The 23,121-nt window shown below is 37.6% G+C and overlaps 1 protein-coding gene across 3 annotated transcripts in view; it reads right to left on the bottom strand.

Moving 5' to 3' along the window:
- CSMD3 (CUB and Sushi multiple domains 3) overlaps positions 1–23,121 on the bottom strand; it is a 604,683-nt gene that overhangs the window by 221,517 nt on the left and 360,045 nt on the right. For all 3 annotated transcript variants that reach the window (XM_005150930.4, XM_005150931.4, XM_031050517.2), the window contains 3 exons: positions 13,709–13,825; positions 8,772–8,987; positions 8,024–8,212 (listed from right to left, as the gene is read on the bottom strand). In XM_005150930.4, coding sequence (XP_005150987.2) covers positions 8,024–8,212; positions 8,772–8,987; positions 13,709–13,825 — 522 coding nt within the window. The remainder of the gene's footprint in view (positions 1–8,023; positions 8,213–8,771; positions 8,988–13,708; positions 13,826–23,121) is intronic.

The following is a 23,121-nucleotide window of genomic DNA, read 5'->3' as shown; positions in this document are numbered from 1 at the left end:
ATGAGAGTACATATTCAAATAAGTATAAAAGTTTTCAGAATTGAATAATGAAGTGATTAATTTCTTAATTATTGTTATGATTTTTACAAAATTGTTCATTGCATGTCTCCAGATGTATTGAAAAGGAACATTTATTTAGGTACAAAACAAAACAGCCAGCAAAAGCCATGTGAACAAAACAATGACAGTATGTTAACTTTGTTAGTTAACTGAAACTACTATATATATGCTAGAAAAATAAGTGATACAATTCACAAGTGACTACAAATATCTAGCCCAAAAATAAGCTGACTCATAGAGTAGATTCTTGTAATTATATTGAGAATACATGCATTTATTAGAAAGGAAATGTTTGGATATTAGGTATGCTGTACAGATGTTAAAGACATACATATGTATTCGTGTGAACTTCTACCAATCATGTAATTAAGTGACTGTGTTTGTTCATAGTCATCAGGATTTACATACAGTAGTATTATTTGAAGTTATTAGTCAATTAAAAAAATCAGCTAAATATACAGAAATGTGTAAAATATTTCTGAATTTGTAGGAAAATCTTGTTATAAAAATTGTTCCAGCACAATATCAAGCCCTATGTAATTAAGATACTGCTATCATTTGAGCTGTTCATCTTTAAATATTCAGTAATAAATACTTTTTTTTGCTATTTGAACATTACTTTCTATTTATTATTTCCAAATTTGAGTCTTATTTTAATTTTTGAAAATAATGCCTTCATAAATTGAATAATAATATTATTCTATATATATATATACAATTTCTTATCCAACTTCACAGAATCACAGAATCACGAGTGCTGGAAGGGACCTCAAAAGATCATCTAGTCCAACCCCCTACAAAAGCAGGGTAACCTAGAGTACATCACACAAGAACTTGTCCAGGCGGGCCTTGAATATCTCCAACGTAGGAGACTCCACAACCTCCCTGGGCAACCTGTTCCAGTGCTCTGTCACTCTTAAGGTAAAGAAGTTCTTCCTGATGTTAACATGGAACCTCCTATGCTCCAGTTTACACCCATTGCCCCTTGTCCTGTCACTGGATATCACTGAAAAAAAGCCTAGCTCCATCATCCTGACACCCACCCTTTACATATTTGTAAACACTGATGAGGTCACCCCTCAGTCTCCTTTTCTCCAAGCTAAAGAGATCCAGCTCCCTCAGCCTCTCCTCATAAGGAAGGTGTTCCACTCCCTTCATCATCTTTGTGGCTCTGTACTGGACTCTTTCAAGCAATTCCCTGTCCTTCTTGAACTGAGGGGCCCAGAACTGGATGCAATATTCCAGATGCGGCCTCACCAAGGCAGAGTAGAGGGGGAGGAGAACCTCTCTTGCCATACTAACCACTACCCTTTCTAATGCATCCTAGGATGCCATTTGCCTTCTTGGCCACAAGGGCACATTGCTGGCTCATGGTCATCCTCCTATCCACCAGGACCCCCTGGTCCCTTTCCCCTTCACTACTTTCCAGCAGGTCAACTCCCAACCTGTACTGGTACATGGGGTTGTTCTTCCCCAGATGCAAGACTCTACACTTGCCCTTGTTGCATTTCATCAAGTTTCTCCCCACCCCAACTCTCCAGCCTGTCCGGGTCTCGCTGAATGGCAACACAGCCTTCTGGTGTGTCAGGCACTCCTCCCAATTTAGTGTCATCAGCGAACTCGCTGAGGGTACACTCAGTTCCCTCATCCAGGTCGTTGATGAAAATATTAAACAGCACTGGTCCCAGCACCGACCCCTGAGGGACTCCACTAGTCACAGACCTCCAGCTAGATTCTGCCCCATTGACCATAACTCTCTGCCTTCTTCCTTTCAACCAGTTCTTGATCCACCTCACTACCTGATCGTCAAGCCCACACTTTCTTAGCTTATCTATGAGAATGCTGTGGGAGACAGTATCAAATGCCTTACTGAAATCAAGAAAAATCACATCTACCGCTCTACCTTCATCCCTCCACCTAGTTACTTCCTCACAGAAGGCTATAAGGTTGGTCAAACATGACTTCCCCCTCAAAAAACCATATTGGCTGTTCTTAATAACCCCCTCATCCTTGATATGTCTAGAGATGGAGTCAAGAATAAGTTGTTCCATCACCTTTCCAGGGATGGAGGTAAGGTTGACCAGTCTATAATTACCCGGGTCCTCTTTCTTGCCCTTCTTATAGACTGGTGTGACATTTGCCATCTTCCAATCCTCAGGTACCTCTCCCGTTTCCCACGATTTACCAAAGATGATGGAGAGTGGCCTAGCAATGACCTCTGCCAGCTCCCGCTTCACCCGTGGGTGCATTCCATCAGGACCCATTGATTTATAGATGTTCAGACTGCATAGCTGATCCCTAACCCAATCCTCATCTACCAAAGCAAACTCCTCCTTTGTCCTGCCTCCTTCTGGGGCTACAGGAATCTGGGGCCCCCGGAGAGAGTCTGCGGGAGTAAAGACAGAGGCAAAGAAAGCATTCAGCACCTCTGCCTCCTTTATATCCTCTGTCTCCAGGGTACCCACCTCGTTCAGCAATGAGCCTATATTGCCTCTTGTGTTAATTTTATTTGCTATGTATTTGAAGAAGCCCTTTCTATTGTCCTTAACCCAGCTAGCAAGATTAATTTCCAAGGAGGCGTTAGCTGTACTAATTGCCTCCCTACATCCTCTAACAACTGTCCTATATACCTCCCAAGTGACCAGCCCTTCTTTCCATAATCCATAGCTTCTCCTTTTCCACTTGAGTTTGCCCAGCAGCTCCTTGTTTAACCATGCTGGTCTCCTAGCTCCCTTACTTGATTTCCTACCCATTGGGATGCTCTGATCCTGATCCTGGAAGAAGTGGTCCTTGAATGCTGACCAACTATCATGAGCCCTTTTACCGCCTAGTACCCTTTCCCATAAGACTTCCCTTAGCGGTTGATTGAACAGGCCAAAGTTGGCCCTTCGGAAATCCAGAACTGTGGCCTTGCTAGGTATTCTATTCCTCCCACACAGGATCCTAAACTTCACCATCTCATGGTCACTGCAGCCAAGGCTGCCATTGACCATCATCACTTCAACCAAACCCTCCTTGTTGGTGAGTATTAAATCCAGCAGCGCTCCTCTCCTAGTTGGTTTGTCCACCATTTGCATTAAGAAGTTATCATCAATGCACTGGAGGAACGTCCTAGACTGTGAATGATTGGCTGTGTGAGTCTTCCAGCAAATATCACGGTAGTTAAAATCCCCCATGAGGACTAAGGCATGCATTTGCAAGGCTACTTCCAGTTGCCTGTAGAAAGCCTACATAAAGAGCAACTCCACCACCTCACTTTGCTGACCTATCTTTCCTAAAAAGGACATAGCCATCCATGAACACATCCCAGTCATGTGAGCTGTCCCACCATGTCTCTGTAATTGCCACTAGATCACAACCTTTAGACCGCACACAGGCTTCTAACTCCTCCTGTTTATTCCCCATGCTGCATGCATTGGTGTACAGGCATTTCAGGGAGCGAGCAGAGCATGCTGATGGCACCCTTGGGAGGCAGGAGGCCTTTTGGTCTTCATCAACAGTAGAACAATGCCCCAGTAGTTCAGCTATGACCCCCTCACACTTTGAATCTAACCTGAAGCTCTGTGAGTTAGCTCTGCTAACTCTTGTCCTAGTACCCTTTTTCCCCTACGGGACAGGGTCTAAACTATCCTTTCCCACAAATGAAACAATAGATTGATAGTCCTCCCTAGTCCACCATCCTTCAAGCCCTAGCATGTTTCTCTTGGGCTTGTCCCTAACAGGCCCAGTTAAATCCCCTCCCCCCTTCATATCTAGTTTAAAGCCCTGTCAATAAGCCCTGCTAACCCCTGCCCCAAAACCCTTTTCCTCCTCTGGAACTGGTGTATCCCACCTGCCACCAGCAAACCAGGTGTCTCATACAGCAGCCCATGATTGAAAAACCCAATACCCTGCCTATGGCACCAGTCACGTAGCCATACATTAATCTGCAGACTCTTCCTATTTATCTTTTCACCCTTGCTTGTAACAGATATGGAGGCAAACACCACTTGCGCTCCAGACCCTTTAACCAGCTGTCCCAGGGTCCTGAAGTCTCTCTTCATTGCCCTTGCCCTCCTTGTAATAATTTCATCACTGCCAACCTGAAAAACCAACAGCAGATAGTAGTCAGAGGGCTGCATCAGATCAGAGTTTCTTTTTAACATCTCTAATCCGAGCCCCAGGTAGGCAGCAGACTTCCGTGTGGGATGGATCTAGTCGACAAATGGGCCCTTCTGTTCCTCTCAGAAGGGAGTCACCCAGCACAATTACTCTTCTTTTCTTCTTGGTTGGGGAAGTTCTAAGGCATGGGGGTGAGTGACATGCCCTAGGTGACTCACTAGATAGATGTACCTCTCTATTTCCATTTACCTGGCTCTGTAGTTCCAAGACCTCATACCTGCTATTCAAGGGCAACTGGGAGGGAGGAAGGGATTGTGAGGGTTTTCGCCTACCTCTCCGAGGAGGGACCTCCCTCCATACATCCTTGTCCGTTAAGTTCTCTCCTTCTGTCTGATGGTAGGAGGGAAGGGGATCCATCACTTGTTCAACCACTTCCCTCTGCCCCTGCCTTAGGGTGTGGCTCCACCAATCTATTTCATTTTCGCATTCTCTGATGGCTCTCAGCCTTTCTACCTCCTCCCTCAGTTCAACCACCTGCCTGAGCAGATCATTTATTTGCTCACAGCGAACACAAGCAGTGTCACCGGCTCCCTCCAATACAAGTGACGGGCTGAGGCATTTGCTGCAGCTGGAGACCTGCACGGCAGGAAGGCTCTGTCTGGATACCTGGATACTCACTACAGCTTTTGATCGTGTTGTAACCATGATCTATCAGTTCGATCGATCCGTCTACGTCTCTACACACAAACAAGCACTTCTTCCTCCTCCTGTGCTCCAGGCGAGTCCTCTTGACGAGGCGGTTAGCCCACTTGCCTGTATGCTTGCCTGCCCGCTCGCCTGCCCGTGCAAACTGCCTCGACCCGCTCTATTTGCCCGCTCTGAGTAAGAATAGGAAAGACAGCTTCTGAGTCACTGGCAATTTATTTGGTTTAGAATATATTATGATTGGCTACTCTGTTTCAGGACTTAGCCCACTGGCCTTTTGTTTCCAGAAAGGGATGCTTGATAAATGTTCTGGCAAGAATTACAAATAATCCTGTAATCCACATACATTTAAAACTGCTTTTTTAATTTCTGTATATCATTGTCCAGAACTATGTCCACAATTTAATTAATACTGAAAGAAAAAAAAATTATTTCTGTTTTACACCAAAAAAGTAGGATTTTCAGCTGAACATCTCTTTTTCTTGCATTAATGGAAGAGAGAATTGAAACTCCTGACCTACTTAATTTTGCCATTTATTATAGGAAAACACTTCCACCATTTCTCTGTTTATATTAAATGTTTACAAGATTGTTATCTTTCTACCTTTCCTCCTAGCCCTTCTCAGAACTTCTACCAGATCTAAAGTATTTTTATGTAGATAGTTTTGGAAATAATATTTCAGGTGAAACTAAAAGTTACTACTTTAAAAGTTACTGTCCTCAGTCTTCTATATTATTTTTTTTTTTGGGTACATGACTAGAACAACTGTGACCATCATGTGAATGGAAGTACTTTCACCATATGCTAAGGAAGCACTTGGGTCACCTGACTCTTGTCTATACTGCTAAATGCATCCAATCCTGGAAAAGATCCTGGCTCACTGGCTAAATGGTGAAGTATGGTATCCATCTACACTGCTCAGAGCTAAGTCTGTGTAAAGAAGTCTAGTCATGTCTATAATAAATACTATACGGTTCTGAGAATCTTCTAGTTTCTTTGTGGTGCTTCTGTGATACAAAAACACAGTATTTTTTTTTATGTGTGTGTGTGTGTTCAGAATACTCAGAGGTATTTAAGGACAGTGCTACATCCAGAATACTTCTTTTTCTTTTTTTTTTTAATAGCATGAAGTTACACAAATGTGCAATATGGCATGAAGATTTGAGTGATAGTATGACACTGACTGAAGGTCCAAAACAGGCTTTACTTATGCATGGCAAAAATCTGTTGTTACGAGGTGTCTTCTGGCAAACAGGACCAAGACCAGTGCAGTCTTACCCGTATTACCTACTGGAAGGGTATTCTGTAGTGAACTATCATTATATCCACTACCAAATTTTCTCCGGTTTATTGGTGTCTGTCTTATATTGTATTTTTGTATTGATAAGCTGAACACAAATTCTATGAACAGTGGTTGGTTCCCAAGTCATGTGTGAGTATATGATATCAGAAGCATTAATGCTTATGAATCACCTTGGCAGAAAATGCCCAACATAAGCAACAGAAACAATATGTAAATGTCTGAATTGAATACAAATGACCAGCATGAATTTCTATTCTCCAGCTGTTTGAATTATAGTATATAAATTAAACACAAAATCAACAAAGACCTAATATTTATGAGTGGAAAATAATTAAGTCGTTCTTTCGTTTTCAAAGATAAGGGGAAAACATGTTGCCTGGAAAATAACTGACGCTTGTATTCCAGCTTTTATTTTCTTCCCCCCACCCCTTTAAATGTAAACATTATTTTCTGTATCATTAAAACTAAACAGAAATTTCTTTTTCATTTATGCTTATTCACAAGTTCTTCTTTACTGATAATCTATCAGGTAATCTTCAGTATATTAACACTTCCAGATATTACTAAAATTAAACCTCTCTTCACAACTATGCATGCATTCAGTTTTCTTACTTACATAATTTTAATTCACACTTTTTTAGCACTGACGTGTTTTAAATTAACATGGACAAAGTATCGCAATTCTTTCCTTCCCTTTTTATTTAATTTTAAATTTAACTGCAACACTAAATTTTCTGTCTTATATTTGCTTCAGGATCACTTCAGTATTCTTGCCATTTATTTTACCAGTCTCATGAGAATATACCCATTTACTTTAATCTGGGAAATTTAGTGGTGTATAATTTAACAGAATTTCTTCTGTACATACATATGTAAATGTCCCTTATACATATGCCAAATTCAGAATTTTTGTTATACCAAGGTAAGCATCGGAATAGAACTAACACCGTGTTAGTTTCACATCCATACACATGTGACTGTGTAGCTCATAATTAGCAATAGTTATTGTACAATCAGATTCTGAAGGGAACTTAAGTTTTGCTACCGTACAATTTAGGATGAATAAATAAGATATTTCAAATGCACATCGATAGAGATATTTAACATGCAAACCTTTCTTTATAGCACTCTTAAATAAATAGACACTTCAGCAACTCTCCTACTTCTTAGAGATTTTGTTGTTGTTTGTACAGTTTTCAACAGAACTGAAAATCAAGACATACAGGAAGAATTCAGTTCAGACAACACTAGCCATTAAAAGTTTCTTGTCAGAGCTCTATATGCAGGCTAACCCTACAATGAGTGGAGAGTGTTAGGAACCATCAGAAAGTGTTTCCTCTCAGTTATCCTACTTACGATTTTAAAACCAGAACAACTGTTCTGGGGAAATTGTGAAGATATGGTTCTCTAATTTATATAGGAAGCTGAAGTTGACTGAAATCCTATACATGTACCTAGTTTTATGAAGTAACTCTGGTTTAAGTGCTCTAACTACATTTACACAGCTTTGTAATACAAGTATCACTTGGAAACGTTCACTGACATAAAGGAGTTGATTATTAGGCACTTGAAATGATAAATGCTGATTTAAATTTATAGCCAGTTTTCCTAACTTACTAAGCAAAATAAGAAGAGTATTGTGTTCTCAATTTGAAATTTTTTGAAGAACAGACTATGAAGTTCACTTACAGTTCTAACACTAAATATATTAAGAAAAGATTAAATCTGACTAAGGAGATAAGGGGAGTAGTAGCGTAGATTAAAAAAAGTACAATGCTTTTCCAATCTGTAAATCTGCAGTTCCATGGACAATGACTACACATACAAGCAAATGAAAGCAGCTGACCACGTACCCACACACCTTGGAAGAGGTGCACTCCATACTCGTCGGCCACCACCAAGACAAATAATCTCTGTAGCTCCTTCTAAACGATATCCAGATGAACAGGAGAATGTCAGAGTATCTCCCACTCCAAAATTAAATCCTATTCTGTTACCAAACTGTGGGATCCCAGGATCTTCACAAGGTTCAAGATTATATTCTGAAAAACAAGAAGACAAGTAATTTTGTGCGGGTGAGAACATTTCAGTCATATTTGTAATCTTGCAGTCTAGTAATTTCTGTGTATTTCCACCTAAACTATCAATACATATTTCAAATTTAAAACCAAAATGAATGCATAAATTTTTAAATTATACTACATTAAAAAGTAAGACTAATGAATACATTCACAATGTATTTAAGTTGCATAACACAACAGACTTTGTCAGTCTGTTACATCCATAAATGACCCAGGTACATGAAGCAAATTAAAACAATAGCACAACATAAAAACTTAAACAGTCTACTCTTCAGCTCATCTAGAATTTCACTAACTGAAATTAGAATAGTTCTGTCATGTATCAGGGATGTCTCTACAGAAGCATAGAGGTTTGATTGCTTTGAAACTGTTGTGCTTAGGAAACAACTTCTATAATATTATGATTCAGTGTATGTACTCATCAAAATCACTTCAAATTTAAACTTTTTTTTTTACCTTTATATAAAATACTGAAAAAAAAATCTTTTTCAGGTGCCAGGGATTACAGGTATTTCCTTACCAGAAAAAGAGATATTAAATCCTTCATAAGATATGGAAAAATCTGAAATAAAGCGCAGTTGAGCTCTGAAATTTCCATAGAGACCAGCATTGATTGGTGAAGGAAGCTCTGAGCCAGTTAGACGTGCTAATGGCTGTGTGAAACTGCCATTCTCTGTTATTAGTAAGTAGTCATGATGATCCTCCAAATGAAAAGTGTAGAAAGTGAACTGAACTCCTATTAGAAAAACCAGAATTAGATTTACATATCACACTGTCAACATCAATGTATTTAAATCAAAGATCAAATTCATGCATTTCATGATGAATCAGTTCAGAAAGTTAAGACATCCAATTTTTCTAAAAATTCATATTATTCCTGATTTTAGTATTAAAATACCTTTGCAGCAGGTCTGGGTTTTTTTGACACTGCCTTTGATTTTTGCCTTTACCTGCAAAACATGGATGCTTGATCTGTAGTATTCAAAGACATGTCCTTGCATTTTTATATAAAATCTGATGATACACTATGGATGTTCAAAATTACAATCTGTTTATGGCAGAATGGGAAAGGTAAACTTTATTTCTTACAGTCCCTGTACCGCAGCAGTACAGGGAAAGTACAAGGAAAGGTTATAAAATGTATGACACTATATTCTAATGCTGCATACAGTAACAGCAGCACTTCCTCCCCCTAAGAAGGGAAATCTCTCAATAAGATGTAGCATATGTCAACAGTGTGTTCTTTTGCAAACCATCGGATAGAAATCACACATCTAGAAAGGAAAATATATTCTGGAACACAATAGCGATAAAAGACTTAAAGGTCAAGCAAGAGAAATTACTTTTTCTGCATTTCTGTAACTAAGAATCAGATCATGATCTTTGGGTAGAATGCACAGAAAAGACACAGAAAAAAAAAAAAAACAAAACCATTTCTTTTAACTTTTAAACTCTGTTCCTGACCATTTAGTGTGTGAGGCCTCTGCCCAGAGCATGAGCACATGTGTAGCCACTACTGAACGTCAATATGGACTATCTGGTGAGCAGCATGAGTTCAAGGGGCAACACCTAGAAAAAAGGCCAACGGTACAGAGGAACAGCACCTGGACAGAGTGGGATCTGGGGCCCAGCTCCTGGGCCAGGACCTGGAAGGTTGTCAAAGCATGTTGGTGTTTCTCTGTATACCAGTGAACACATTTTTCTCTGTCTCTCTTAGCCTTTGTATGCATATGTGTTTGTACATACTGGCATCTTTGCTATACTGTGTGTTGTCAGCTGGACATACAAATGGGAACAACAAGAGAAATCCCTTGAGTCTTAAAGACTTCTAGACTGTGCTTTCCTTTAAGAGGACTGGAAAACTGTTCATTTTTTTTCAGATACCTCCTTCTCTTCTTAGAGCTCCACTCTACTACCCCACTTACTGCAGCTTGCAGAGCCAGATAAGCACACCTTACTTAGTAGCACTGATACAGAAATTACAGGATGGAGTTGTGCTTTATGCACAGGATAAAACAAGATAATCCAAGAGATCTAGCCTGGATTTTAAAAAATCCTGATTTGATAAGTATATGAGCAAAGCCATTTATCTGCTTTGAGCATCCTATTTATTCTCCTAGACTGTGTGACAATAAATTAGCAAAATCACATACTGAATTTTGGAATTAATGTTGCATATCCTTTGAGCTATTTCATACAAATATAAGTTTGGGATCGATAAACTAGTAAATAGTTTAATTTTTATTTTCATAGTTTTACATAGGAGACACCATTGATCTGACATAAAAAGCTCTTAAAAAAGAAAAATTAGAAATACAACAGGAGGCTGAAATTCAGGTAATATTTGTTGCATTTACTGCACTCAAAATTGATTTTGGTAATTTTTTTTCATGCATGTATATTGCAACAATAAAATCAGAAATGCCAAAGAAATTTTATGGTAGTAACTCAAAATAGTAGAATTCCTGTGAATCACAGCTGAGCTTCACTGAGTATTGTTCAAACACCAAACTCAAGGGAATTTTTCAATCAATTTTCCAGATTGCCATGACATTTCTAAGCAAAACCCTAAGGTATATTCCAGCAGTTTCAGTACAATTTAGTTTTCTTCAGAAAATATTCTGACATTAACATATGCCTTGTGACAGATTGTGTCTTCTCCACAGAAGAATTTGGAAAGACATGTTCAGGTAGATTCTTTCTCATAGGCCACCTATGCCCCTTTTTTATAAAGGGAATATTTAAAATCTGAAACGAAGACAGGAAGACATAATACTTTAATGCCATTTCTCAATATTATAATCCAGACTATTGGGAGATGGGTAAGCTAACTGTTATTTTAGTAAAGGGTTTAAGATACAACCCTGACACTCCACAAATTCAGTTGCATCACATACTTAATTTCATGGTAACCACAGAAAAAGTAAAATACTAACTACTAAACATAACCATATTTAAAGTGCAGGTTCCATTCATTGATTAACAAATTTAAAAAAGTAAAAAATAAAATAAAATCACATCAAGTTTTTATGGACATTCAAGAATCATAATGCTGGTCCATACTGAACGCAAATAAAAAATCATTACAAAATTCCAGCAGTTTAGGTACACATGAACAGTAAAATTAAACTATATATGTATTTATATTGTAGGCATACAATGTTATTTAAGACAGCATATATAAACACAGAAACAGTTTTTCTTAGCAATACAACATATCCAGATGTAAAATTTAAACCTGAATGAACCATATGCATTTAATTGCCAGTTATTATGTAACAGCACTATGAAAATGCAACATAGAATCATAGAATAAAGATGTGTTTTTAAACAAGTACCTCACAGCATTCTGAAGCTACAAGTTTCCACATTTTCTTAGTAGTGTGACATTAAACTACAAAATTTTGTCAACAACAAAAAAAAATCCTAAGGAAAACTTGAATTATTTTTAAAAATCATTATCACTAGTGACCACTAGAAGATACTCTTTGAAATTCTGAAGTTGAAATTATATTTGAAGTAGAGCAGAAAATGAGATTTCCAGAACAAAGGTTTTCTTCCTCACTTTAAAATAATCAATTTATATGTATGCAATTAATTTTCTCAAATGGAAACTATCTAAAACTTAGTCTTCCTAGTGACAGTTCATCTGTGGACTATATAAACCCCTGGACATTAGATGATGGAGATAAATAGACACCTTCTAGGCACCTTCAAAGGATGGTTCATTTAATCCACTTTAAGTACTTTTTCAGCATAAGATTATTCATATCCTGAATATACATGCATTTGTCTGTTAAATACAGAAGTGGTCTAATGAATTACTCAGTCACAGAACTTTACTGCTAGAAGTTTAAAGTTTAATTAAGAAAGTCTGTGATTTATTGTCATAAGAAGAGAGCTATCTTCCTCAGGCAGTACTTACAGGAAGAGCTTAAAGTATTAATACCTTTTTGCCAACAAGAACAAAATAGGAGAAACTCATACAATATTTCCTATTTCCTTCTCACAGCAAATCCTCCCTCTTCAATTGCTTCCAGAAGATCTTTGAGCAGCGTGAATCAAAATGCCCACATCAAATTACAACACAGCATTCATATTTAATGTTTTTATTAACAATTTCGTAATATAAAATACATTGACATAAGAATGTGCTTCCATCAACATAAGTGCATATATATATAAGTACAGATGTGCTTATAAATGTGCTTGTAAGTATAAATGCACTTATATATGATTACCCTCTTTCCCTATATACTTTATTTTGGTGTATTTGTTTTCTCAGGAGTCTCATTATATATAGTGGTTTTTTTTCAATAGTTCCGATTTGAACTTTCTCTCCTCTCATTCCTTTTTCTACATTCTTTCCAGTGATACAAATTTAGTTCTCCGTTTTGTGTTATCACCTCACTCTATTTATATTCAGTTTCTTTTATCATACCTGTCTATTTCCTTAACATTATTTTTTCTGCTTCTCTAGATCTTTCCACGCGTACTAGAAGAGCACCATGCAATCACTCACACATTTGAAAAAAAAAAAAACACCAAACCCAACAAAAATCCAAAAGTTCGAACCATCTTCTCTCACCTACTCACAAAACCTTTCACCTTAAAGTAAAAAAGACACTATTTCAAAGAAATTTTGCTGTCTGGAAATCCCATGTGTCTTTATATTTCTTTGAAAGAGCTTTTACTAAGAGCCTTTCTCAGAGAAAAAATTAAAAACATTATTTCTTTACCATGAAATCTAGCTTCAACATGCAACTCTTTTCTTAAAAGTCTCCTGTCCTTCAGCTACTGTGATCAGTCATTATTTTTTTCTCACCTCTTTAACTATTCTCTTCCTGGATTTTGTAATTTATTATTTTTTATCCCACATTTATTTCAGTGTATTTATTAATTCCATAAATGCATACAAAATTGCCATTTATATGCTGCTACCCAGAAAATGTGTCTTGATAACCTGGAACAGTTTCTTCAAAATAATAGGACTTTTCTTGCTGACCTTTCCTTGTAGACAGCTAGTCATGACTAGCTGTAAATTTATGTAAATTTAGCATAATGAGCAATATTTTAAACAACTCCACCCTCATTTATGTCATTCATTTCTTGTGTCATGAGTAGCGCCTTCACTTCAGTTTTTTGTTAGTACAAATCTGTGTATCTGTATTCCAGCTAATCTCTCTCCAAGACATTTCCTCATCAGAGTAAGCATCCATCCTCTTTCACCTGTACAAATTAATGTGCACACTTCCAACTATAAACTTCTAGGGAGTGTCTGCTCTGTGGAAAGCATTAGGGCCTAGTCCACTTCTGGAATTATGGGAATAACTATAATAAAAACAAAACCAGAAATCAGCAATGCAATTCCTAGTTCACTACTGCTACCCTAGATCTACATGTGTAGAAAGAACACTGGACTTAAGATATTTAAGAAACACAGAAAGATTTATTTACCTTTTCCATGGGTAACATCCACAGTCCATGTACAATTCAGTGAATTTGGATACAGATCAGGATAACCAGGGGATAAAATTGTTCCACTAGGTCCTCTAACATCTCCACCACATAAAGCTAGAAATAGCAAAGAAAATAATAATAATAAAAAATATAAAACAGATGAGAGAAGATATAAAAAATAACTTTTTTTTAAAACTTCTATCTTTAAAACTTAAAAATACTTGGTCAAAATATTTGCAATTGCACATATAACTACAGCCTGTTTTCACACAATATGAAAAGAAGTATAGTCAATGAATAAGTAATACATTTTAATAGATACTAAGAAAATTAAAAACTATTTCCTTAGCTCTGTTTTCACATTTTCTTGAGACTCTGAGAAAGTCAAAAGTTCAGCAGGAAGATGAAGGCAGAAGAAGACAGGGAGCCAAACAGTGTCCAGAAGCTAAGGCCAGAGATAAAATAATGTAGAGTGGATCACCTACTGAAGAATTACTGGCTGAAAATATTATTGCAGGGAACCATGACATGCTTTCTTGTATCTAATTAGTGGATATGCAGCCATTTCTATAATCGAAGTGATAATGATAATTGCGAACATATGTCTTTCTGTAGTATCAACAATGACTTTTTAAAAGTAATCAGTAACTGAGCATTATAAAACTTGAATTACAGCTTGAATTAATACCAAATACAGGAATTATATCATTACAATATTGGCATAAATATCTTCACAATTCACCATTGCATTTTAATGGTGAATTTTCCATTCTAGAACTTCTGAAATACCAAGTTAATTGAGTAATTTTTAGTAAATAAGAGGTTCTTACACTTCAGAATTATCTTTTACCAATAATATTGATTAAAACTCACTACCAAGCAAAGTATTCATCAGAGTTCTCTGAATATGTAGCGTGACCAGCATGTCGAAGAAGGTGACCCTGCCCCTCTACTCTGCTCTCGTGAGACCTCACTTGGAGTACTGTGTGCAGTTCTGGTGTCCTCAACATAAAAAGGACATGGAACTGTTGGAACAAGTCCAGAGGAGGGCCACGAGGATGATCAGGGGGCTGCAGCACCTCCGGTATGAAGACAGGCTGAGAAAGTTGGAGCTATTCAGGCTGGAGAAGAGCAGGCTGTGTGGAGACCTCTTAGCAGCCTTCCAGTATCTGAAGAGAGCCTATAAGGATGCTGGGGATATACTCCTCATTAGGGACTGTAGTGACAGGACAAGGGGTAAGGGGTTCAAACTTAAAGAGAGGGGAAGTTTAAATGAGATATAAGGAAGAAGTTCTTTACTGTAAGGGCGGTGAGGTGCTGGAATGGGTTGCCCCAAGAAGTTGTGAATGCTCCATCCCTGGCAGTGTTCAAGGGCAGGTTGGACAGAGCCTTGGGTGATATGGCTTAGTGTGAGGTGTTCCAGCATAAAAAAAAAAAAAAAAACAAAAACCAAAAAAAAGCCCCAGTAAACTATATTACTATTATGAGACGCCAAATAATATAGTCTGGTTTAGGAAACTTGACTGCAGTTCTTCCCATGAGCAGCTCTTCCAAAGTAATTAACACGAACTCTCCCTTCTCAGCCTTATGTAGTCAAGTTCTCAACTAGAATCCTTTAAGAATTTTCACTCATGCCAACTGTAGTTTCTCTGAGCCTGTAGCCTAAACTCAGCCAGTATTCAGCACTCTATAAAGTTTTCTCTTTAGCACATGCTGAAACTGCAGAAGGATAGTTTGTGAGATAGGCAAAGAGCAGTTACTTGTCTGCAATTCCAGTTGATATAACTACCAATCTCTCTTCCCCTCACCTACTGCTAGTGTCTGTACTTCCTAGCCTGCTGCTGCGCCAGTGAGGATGCCTCACCAGCATGAGCTGGTTAACCCTGCTTCTACTTCTGTAACATCATCAGCAGCTACCAGCATAGCACTTTACAATATCCATTGTAAATGTGGGAGAAGTTTGGCCTTTCAGTTTACAAAGAGTGCTCAAACATCTTCATACTTCTTCAGAAGAAAGGTGGTGTAATTTGTTACATCATGAAATTTATTCTATCTTGATCTATGTTCTACTTATGACAATTTATGCTAAAAGCAAATAATGAAAGTGGTACCTGTCTTTGCTTTTGCTACCAATGCTATTTATTTGACAATGGAAAGGTTGATCAGTCATGGTTTTCTGCTTGTAGAAGTACATTCAAAACTGATGTGAGGACAAACCATACAGTAAATTGAGAGAATATCCAGAATGCACCTTTTCTTACCCTGTACCTAAGCAGACGTATTTTCTCAAGAAAATACAGGCATTTTTCAGACATTTCAGTAGCCCTGTGAAATGTTTTCATAAAAGCCAGCAACTTTTCATAATGAGGTTACTTCAATGCATGGCATCACTATCTTTAGGGCACTGAATATAAAGTATACATTAAATTATAGTTTTCTTATAAAGCAGAAATGGAACTTCATCATATACTAGGATGAAACTCACCCTATTTTGCCTAGCTAAATTTGTTTGATTTTATAATTAATCACATTTATGTTTTAAACATGTATATTTGTCTGGTTAGCTTCACAATTTCTTTATGTATTCTGCTTTTCCTACCAACTTTCTAATCTTTTTGGTTTAGCTGTAAACCAAAAATTTGCACATCCAGTAACACAGGCTAAAACAGGGCACTCCAGGAATACAACTGCTCGATCTTGTAACTGTTGACACAGTGAAATAACCTTACATTATACTAATTTTCCTCCTTACTTCTTTGATGCAGAAAATGAAGTTAGTTAATCACTGTCCATTTATCACCTGATCTTGTTACATTTAGGTATTCATGAGGGCTATGACAGCATGTTATTAGAGCTTCTGATGGTACTACCTACTTTGCCCACACCTTAGGTCAGCCCTATTAAATAAGAAAATGCAATCAGTTTTTATAATCATGGGAAACAGTCCAAACAAATAATGTATGTTGCAGTGAGTGTATGGAAAACCTTTCAGGAATGCAAATGGTGACAAACATCTTTGTCACACCATCAGGCACTCAGAGTAATTCTATGAAGGCTAGCAGATGGCAAAAAAAGGCATCAAGGGACCAGCATTTTAAAAAACAAAGCCAAGTTGACAGATCTGAAATACAAAATGTGCACTGGCCCTGATAAGATGGCAAAGAGCCCAAACATATAATATCACTACTAGTATCTGACTGTTTCAGAGTGCAAAGGAAAACAGAAACACAAAAATAAAACCAGCAAAAGATAAAGTCTCCACATTTTTCCAGATTCTACAAGAAGCCTTTCTTTCATTTTATCTGATTATACAGAGATGGTAGCTAGGAGAGACTAAAAAGTAGAATGAATAAATAAGCAAATAACTGAAACACTACCTTAGTGTTCTAATGTGGAAAATGGAATATTGTATTGTTAATACACTACTAATTTCTTTGTTATGAAAGAAGATATGCCTATTTTTCCCCCTCCACTAATATGCTTTCAGAATAGTGGGAAGTAAAATAACAAAAGAAGAGAACAAAAAAAAGAGAAAATATAAAGAAGTAGCTGTATGAAATACAGATATGTATGTGGATGTATAGTATGCAGTACCTCTACAGCACTGTGATCAGAAATGATATGACAATTTAAAAAGCAGGTTTTAGATAGCTCTAAATTAAGATTAAAATTTAATAGTGGAGTTCAGTGGCTAAGTCAGTTGTCTAGGTGAAATAAATTCTTACAGTGTTGGGTTAATTACTTACACTTCCTTTTGTGGTAAAAGATTGTAACTGTGTTTGTTTTGCTCAGTAAAGTATCACTCATAAAGAGTGACAGCAAGAAATCCTAGCTTAAACCTCCTTCGACCTGCTGGTCATGCTCCTTTTGATGCAGCCCAGAATACGGTTGGCTTTCTGGACTGCAAGCACACACTGCCGGCTCGTGTTCGTTTTCTCATCAACCAACACCCCCAAGTCCTTCTCCGCAGGAATACCATGAATTCCCTTTTTGCCCAACCTGTAGCTGTGCCTGGGATTGCTCTGACCCAGGTGTAGGACCTTGCACTTGGCATGGTTAAACTTCATGAGGTTGGCATCAGCCCACCTCAAAAGCGTGTCAAGGTGCCTCTGAATGGCATTCCTTCCCTCCAGCGTATCAACTGAACAAAAATTATTATATATTAGCATTGAATTTCATGTTATGCTGAAGGGAATAAAAAGTACGTTATTATAAAAAGTCTTAATTAGGTATCTAACTTTTACATTTATTTTCCTGTCATTTTTAATTGGATTAATAAAATATTTCATATATTGGGTAGAATATTTTTTTCACATATATTCAAAGCTTAAAAACAAAGTTCTATTTTAAAATTCATGTAGGAAGGGAAGGATGAGACAAAATTTTGTCTTATTTCTTAAGCATTGGGAGAAGGTCACAGTCAAGAAGCTCAGGGCCATCCAGATAGATAAGTATGCAATGAATCATATTTAGATGTTAGCTAGGAATAGTATAAATGAAATACAAATAATATTTTCTAAGCAAAGGTCAAAGTCATCGATTTTCATTTTCTCAAGTGTTTTTGAAGGACTGTACATATTCTAACTTGAAAAGAATGGTAGTAATTTATTTGCATGTTTGTTTTCCAGGTAATGTCCCATGTTTATGGTAATGACCAAACCACATCTTCAGATGAACTATTTCAAAATAAGTTAATGTACATGGTAGTACCAATCATTTTTCTCTGGTCTTTGTGGATAAAAAGCTGTTTATCCATGAAGCAAATAATTAAAAATAATGGCAGAAATATAGGTCTTGATCAGTGCCACCTCTTTTGAAAAGAAATTAAAAATTATTTTGCCAAGACAACTATCCAGAGAGTTGTCATACTTTACAATAGTAAAGTACTTTTTACATTATCTTCTTAACAGTCTACAGACTAACTCATTCGTTGAAGAGAGACTCAATGCTTGATAAAGATAATTGGGTTTACTTTTTATTCTTTGAAGAAGTCTTAATATTATGGTTGTATAACTTTTTTTAACATACTGGAGTTCTTATCTTGAAAACTGTAAAGCAATTCAAGGACTGTATAAATTCAAGGAGATTTCACCACAATGAAAGGATGAGAGGTAATGGATGTAACTGCAAGATGGGAAGTACTCACTAGATCTTCAAACTGTATATGGTGAAACAATGCTCAGGGAATAAATTAAATCTTTCTCCTTGGATATAAAGCTCAGTTGTGTACAGTCATGAACACCCTGAGCTAACATGCAGATTAGACCCATTTTGGGGGGTAAAGATTTGGACTAGATGACATTCTGAGATTGCTTTCAGCTGTAACTGTTTGAAAATATTTCCGTAAATATTTAGAGAACAGAAATAGATTCTACTATCCTCAAAGGTCAGTGTTCTATTTTTTTTTCCCCCAGAAATGCTTTGCTACACTTCTGTAAATATAGAATCGTATTTGTTTATGTATGTATACACACACACAGAGAATATATATGTGCACTAACAAAATAGTGTGCACACCTTATCTGTATAGATACACACAAAAACCGAAGCTAATTACTTCTGAATGAATTACACAGCTGTGATAATCACTCCCTCAGACATAATTTAAGGAAGGAAAACAGTTTGCTGGTTCACTTTCATATCATCATTCTCAGTGTTGTCTAAATGTTCCTGTAGATAATGAAGTGTGAATTCTCTTGATACGCTTTTTTGATGCTTATCTGTGTAATATCCAAACCTCATGAAATAGAATAGTATTGTAATCAACAGATTTTACTTTGAGGAAGAACTGTTTCTAAGAAGTCTATTTTTTTTCCATTTCTACACACCTCCTCCTCCAAAACACAAGTTGTCATAATCTGTCTGCACCATTATTGTTATCTGTCTGCATATCACTACATAATGTAATTATCAAAAAGACTTATAGTAACCAGAAAAAAAAACAATCAAGAAAGAACTGTGCTCCTCAGAACCTGACAGAGTAATATACTAAATGAGCAGGAACAAGGACCAACGAGTTTACTAATGCCACAATTATTGCGCTGGGTTTGGCTGGGATGGAGTTAATTATCTCCCTAGTAACTGGTACAGTTCTGTGTTTAGGCTTTAGTCTGAGAATAGTGCTGATAACACACCTATGTTTTAGTTGTTGCACAGTAGTGCTTATCCTGATCATAGAATCACAGAATCATAGAATAGTTAGACTTGTGACCTGGGTTCAGCAGCAGCAGTCATTTTTTCTCCTTCGTAGCTGGTTTTCACTTTCAGCTTGGGAACAGTGCTGATAACACCGATGTTTCTAGTTGCTGCTCAGTAATGTTTACTCTGACCAAGGACTTTCTGAGTCTCATGCTCTGCCAGGAAGGAGAGGAAGTCAAGAGGAAGCAGAGACAGGACACCTGACCCAAACTAACCGAAGAGGTATTCCATAACACAGCACACCATGCTCATGATATAGAACTGAGGGCAGCTACATGGAAGGGCTAGATCACTGCACCGTCAGGCTGGGCATCAGTCAGTGGGTGGTGAGCAGTTGTATTCTCTTCCCCTGTTATTTCTCTTATCATAATTATTATTGGTGGTAGCAGTAGTGGCTTGTGTTATACCTTAGTTACTGGGCTGTTCTTATCTCAATTTGTGGGAGTTGCATTTTTTCAATTCTCTTCCCCATCCCTCCAGGAGTGGGGAGAAGAGGCAGGGGGCCGGGTCGATGAGGGAATGGCTGTGTGGTTCTTGTTGCCAGCTGGGCTTAAACCATGACAGTTCTTTTAAAAATAAAAATAAAAAAAAAAAATATCTCCCTGGCAGAGCATGAGACTCAGAAATCACTTGGTCAGCGTAAACGTTACTGAGCAGTAACTAAAACATTGGTGTTATCAGCGCTGTTCCCAGGCTGAAAGTCAAAAACACAGCACAGCACCAGCTTCTAAGAGAAAAATGACTGCTACAGCTGAACCCAGGACAGGTTGGAAAGGACCTTAACATCATCTCATTCCAACACCCCTGTCATGGGCAGCGACATCTCACACTAAACCATGTCACCCAAGGCTCTGTCCAGCCTGCCCTTGAACACTACCAGGGATGGAGCATTCACAACTTCCCTGGGCAACACATTCCAGTGCCTCACCACCCTCACAGTAAAGAATTTTTTCCTTGTATCCAATCCAAACTTCCCCCGCTTAAGTTTGAGCCCATTACCCCTTGTCCTATCACTACAGTCCCTAATGAATGTAAGTCCCATCATTTACCAGCATCCTTGTAGGCTCCCTTTAAATACTGGAAGGCTGCTATGAGATCTCCACGGAGCCTTCTCTTCTCCAGGCTGAACAGCCACAGCTTTCTCAGCCTGTCTTCATACCGGAGGTGCTCCAGCCCCCTGATCATCCTTATGGCCCTCCTCTGGACTTGCTCCAACAGTTCCATGTCCTTTTTATGTTGAGGACACCAGAACAGCACACATTACTCCAAGTGAGGTCTCACAAGAGCAGAGTAGAGGGGCAGAATCACCTCCTTTGACCAGCTGGTCATGCTCCTCTTGATGCAGCCCAGGATACCAAGGACTTCTCAGTCTCATGCTCTGCCAGTGACAAGGGGAACAAGAAGCTGGGAGGGAGCAGAGACAGGACACCTGACCCAAATTAGCCAAAGGGGTATTCCATAGCACAGCACATCATGTCCAGTATCTAAACTGTATATACTGGGGGCAGTTACCCAGAAGGGACTGACTGCTGCTCAGGTAAGGTATTGGTCAGAGGGTAATGAGCATTGTGCTGTGCATCTCTCTCCCACTCCCCCATTTGGTTTTACGTTCTTCCCCCTTGTTACTTCCCTTATCATCATCATTATTACTAGTAGTAGTACTATATTGTACTTTAGTTATTAAACTGTTTTTATCTCAACCTGCTGGGTTTGCATTCTTGTGATTCTCCTCCCCATCCTGTCAAGGGGATAGAGGGGGAAAGGGAGGAAGAGTGATCGAGCAGCTGCATGGTGCTAAGTTACCAGCTGGGTTTAAACCACAACAAATATACAAACCCATACTGCAGTTTATGGAAATAAAAGCCCATTTATCAAATGCTCTTTTTTCCCTGGGGGTGCAAAGACTCTGGATACTATTTAAAAACATTCCACCAGAGAAGAAATTCAGCAATGAAATTACAATGAGTTCAACCATGAACTGATTATATTTACTAGAATAAATGTACTCAATCATAACTTTAGAGCATATTTATTCAATGGACAATTGCCATTTATCAACGTGCTCTGGAGAAAAAAAAATCTCATTTATTTCATGAGTTGCATGCTAGCTCAGCATCTTAAGGAAGGAATTTATCACAATATGTAAGTTTATTTCACAGCAGAGCACAGTATTCATAGCGAGCATGTTAATACTGTTTAGTTTAGATTGTTACAATCTAGTGACTGTCACCATAAATAAACACATCTTATGTTTATGGCCTATTCAGCAAAATACAGTCCCCTTGACTGTGAGCTGTGGGAATCCTACAGTTCTTCGTTCAAAAAACTGAGAAGCAGAATCCTCTAAGAAATGGGCTTGCTGAATGAGAGCGCCATTTTCAGGAAAGTGATTGCTTATTTACACCCTTTTCTACCACAACAAATTTTGAGTTTCATCATATACTGACATGCACAATCTACTGAAATATAAACCCAAAGCATTTGATAACTAAATACCCCTCTGTAATTAAGTGGGTACATTATTCCTGATAGCATTTTTATCATCAGAAAAGTGTTTACCATTCTCAAAGGAAACAAAGAATATTTTGAGAGGAAAAACATCTCAAACATGCAACTTAATAAACATTACAATATACATTCTTAAAATTGAATACAATTGATATCACCCTAAGTAGGAAAGCAGTTTAAAATAAACAATTTTGATAACAAGAGATTACTAAATCTATTAGGTAATTTTTCAAACAGACTGTTTTTAATGATATGACGGAGACTCCAAAACATATGACATCATAGTGTATGCCATTTTTGTCTGGTTTAACAATTTTAAGCTTAATCATCATGCATAATGATGCCATAATTTATTTCTACAGTGATTAATGGATGTCAAGTTCTGTTAACAACCTACGAACATGGTGATCAATACAAAAACAGGACAAAATGCTGGTTTTGGGTCAGTTATAAATAAGCCACATCTCATGTTTCATACGTCAGCATGCCTGTGTCCATAAATGGATACCCAGCTACAAATATCTGTAGCTTGCAATCAGTGTTTTACAAGCAGATATACATTAACCTTCCATACTGTTAGCTAACTGGCAATCAGGTCATGGTAACATACATTCAGATAGACATATCTTCAATAATTTCTTGATTTAAAGACATATATATTTTTCTACTTTTATTAATATCTCATCACACAGAGAGATTAATTT

The sequence above is a fragment of the Melopsittacus undulatus genome, chromosome 1 (genome assembly GCF_012275295.1).
Source record: "Melopsittacus undulatus isolate bMelUnd1 chromosome 1, bMelUnd1.mat.Z, whole genome shotgun sequence".
Classification (NCBI taxonomy): Eukaryota; Metazoa; Chordata; class Aves; order Psittaciformes; family Psittaculidae; genus Melopsittacus; species Melopsittacus undulatus.
The sequence above is the reverse complement of the archived record's forward strand: the minus strand, read 5'-3'. Positions and strand labels throughout refer to the sequence as shown.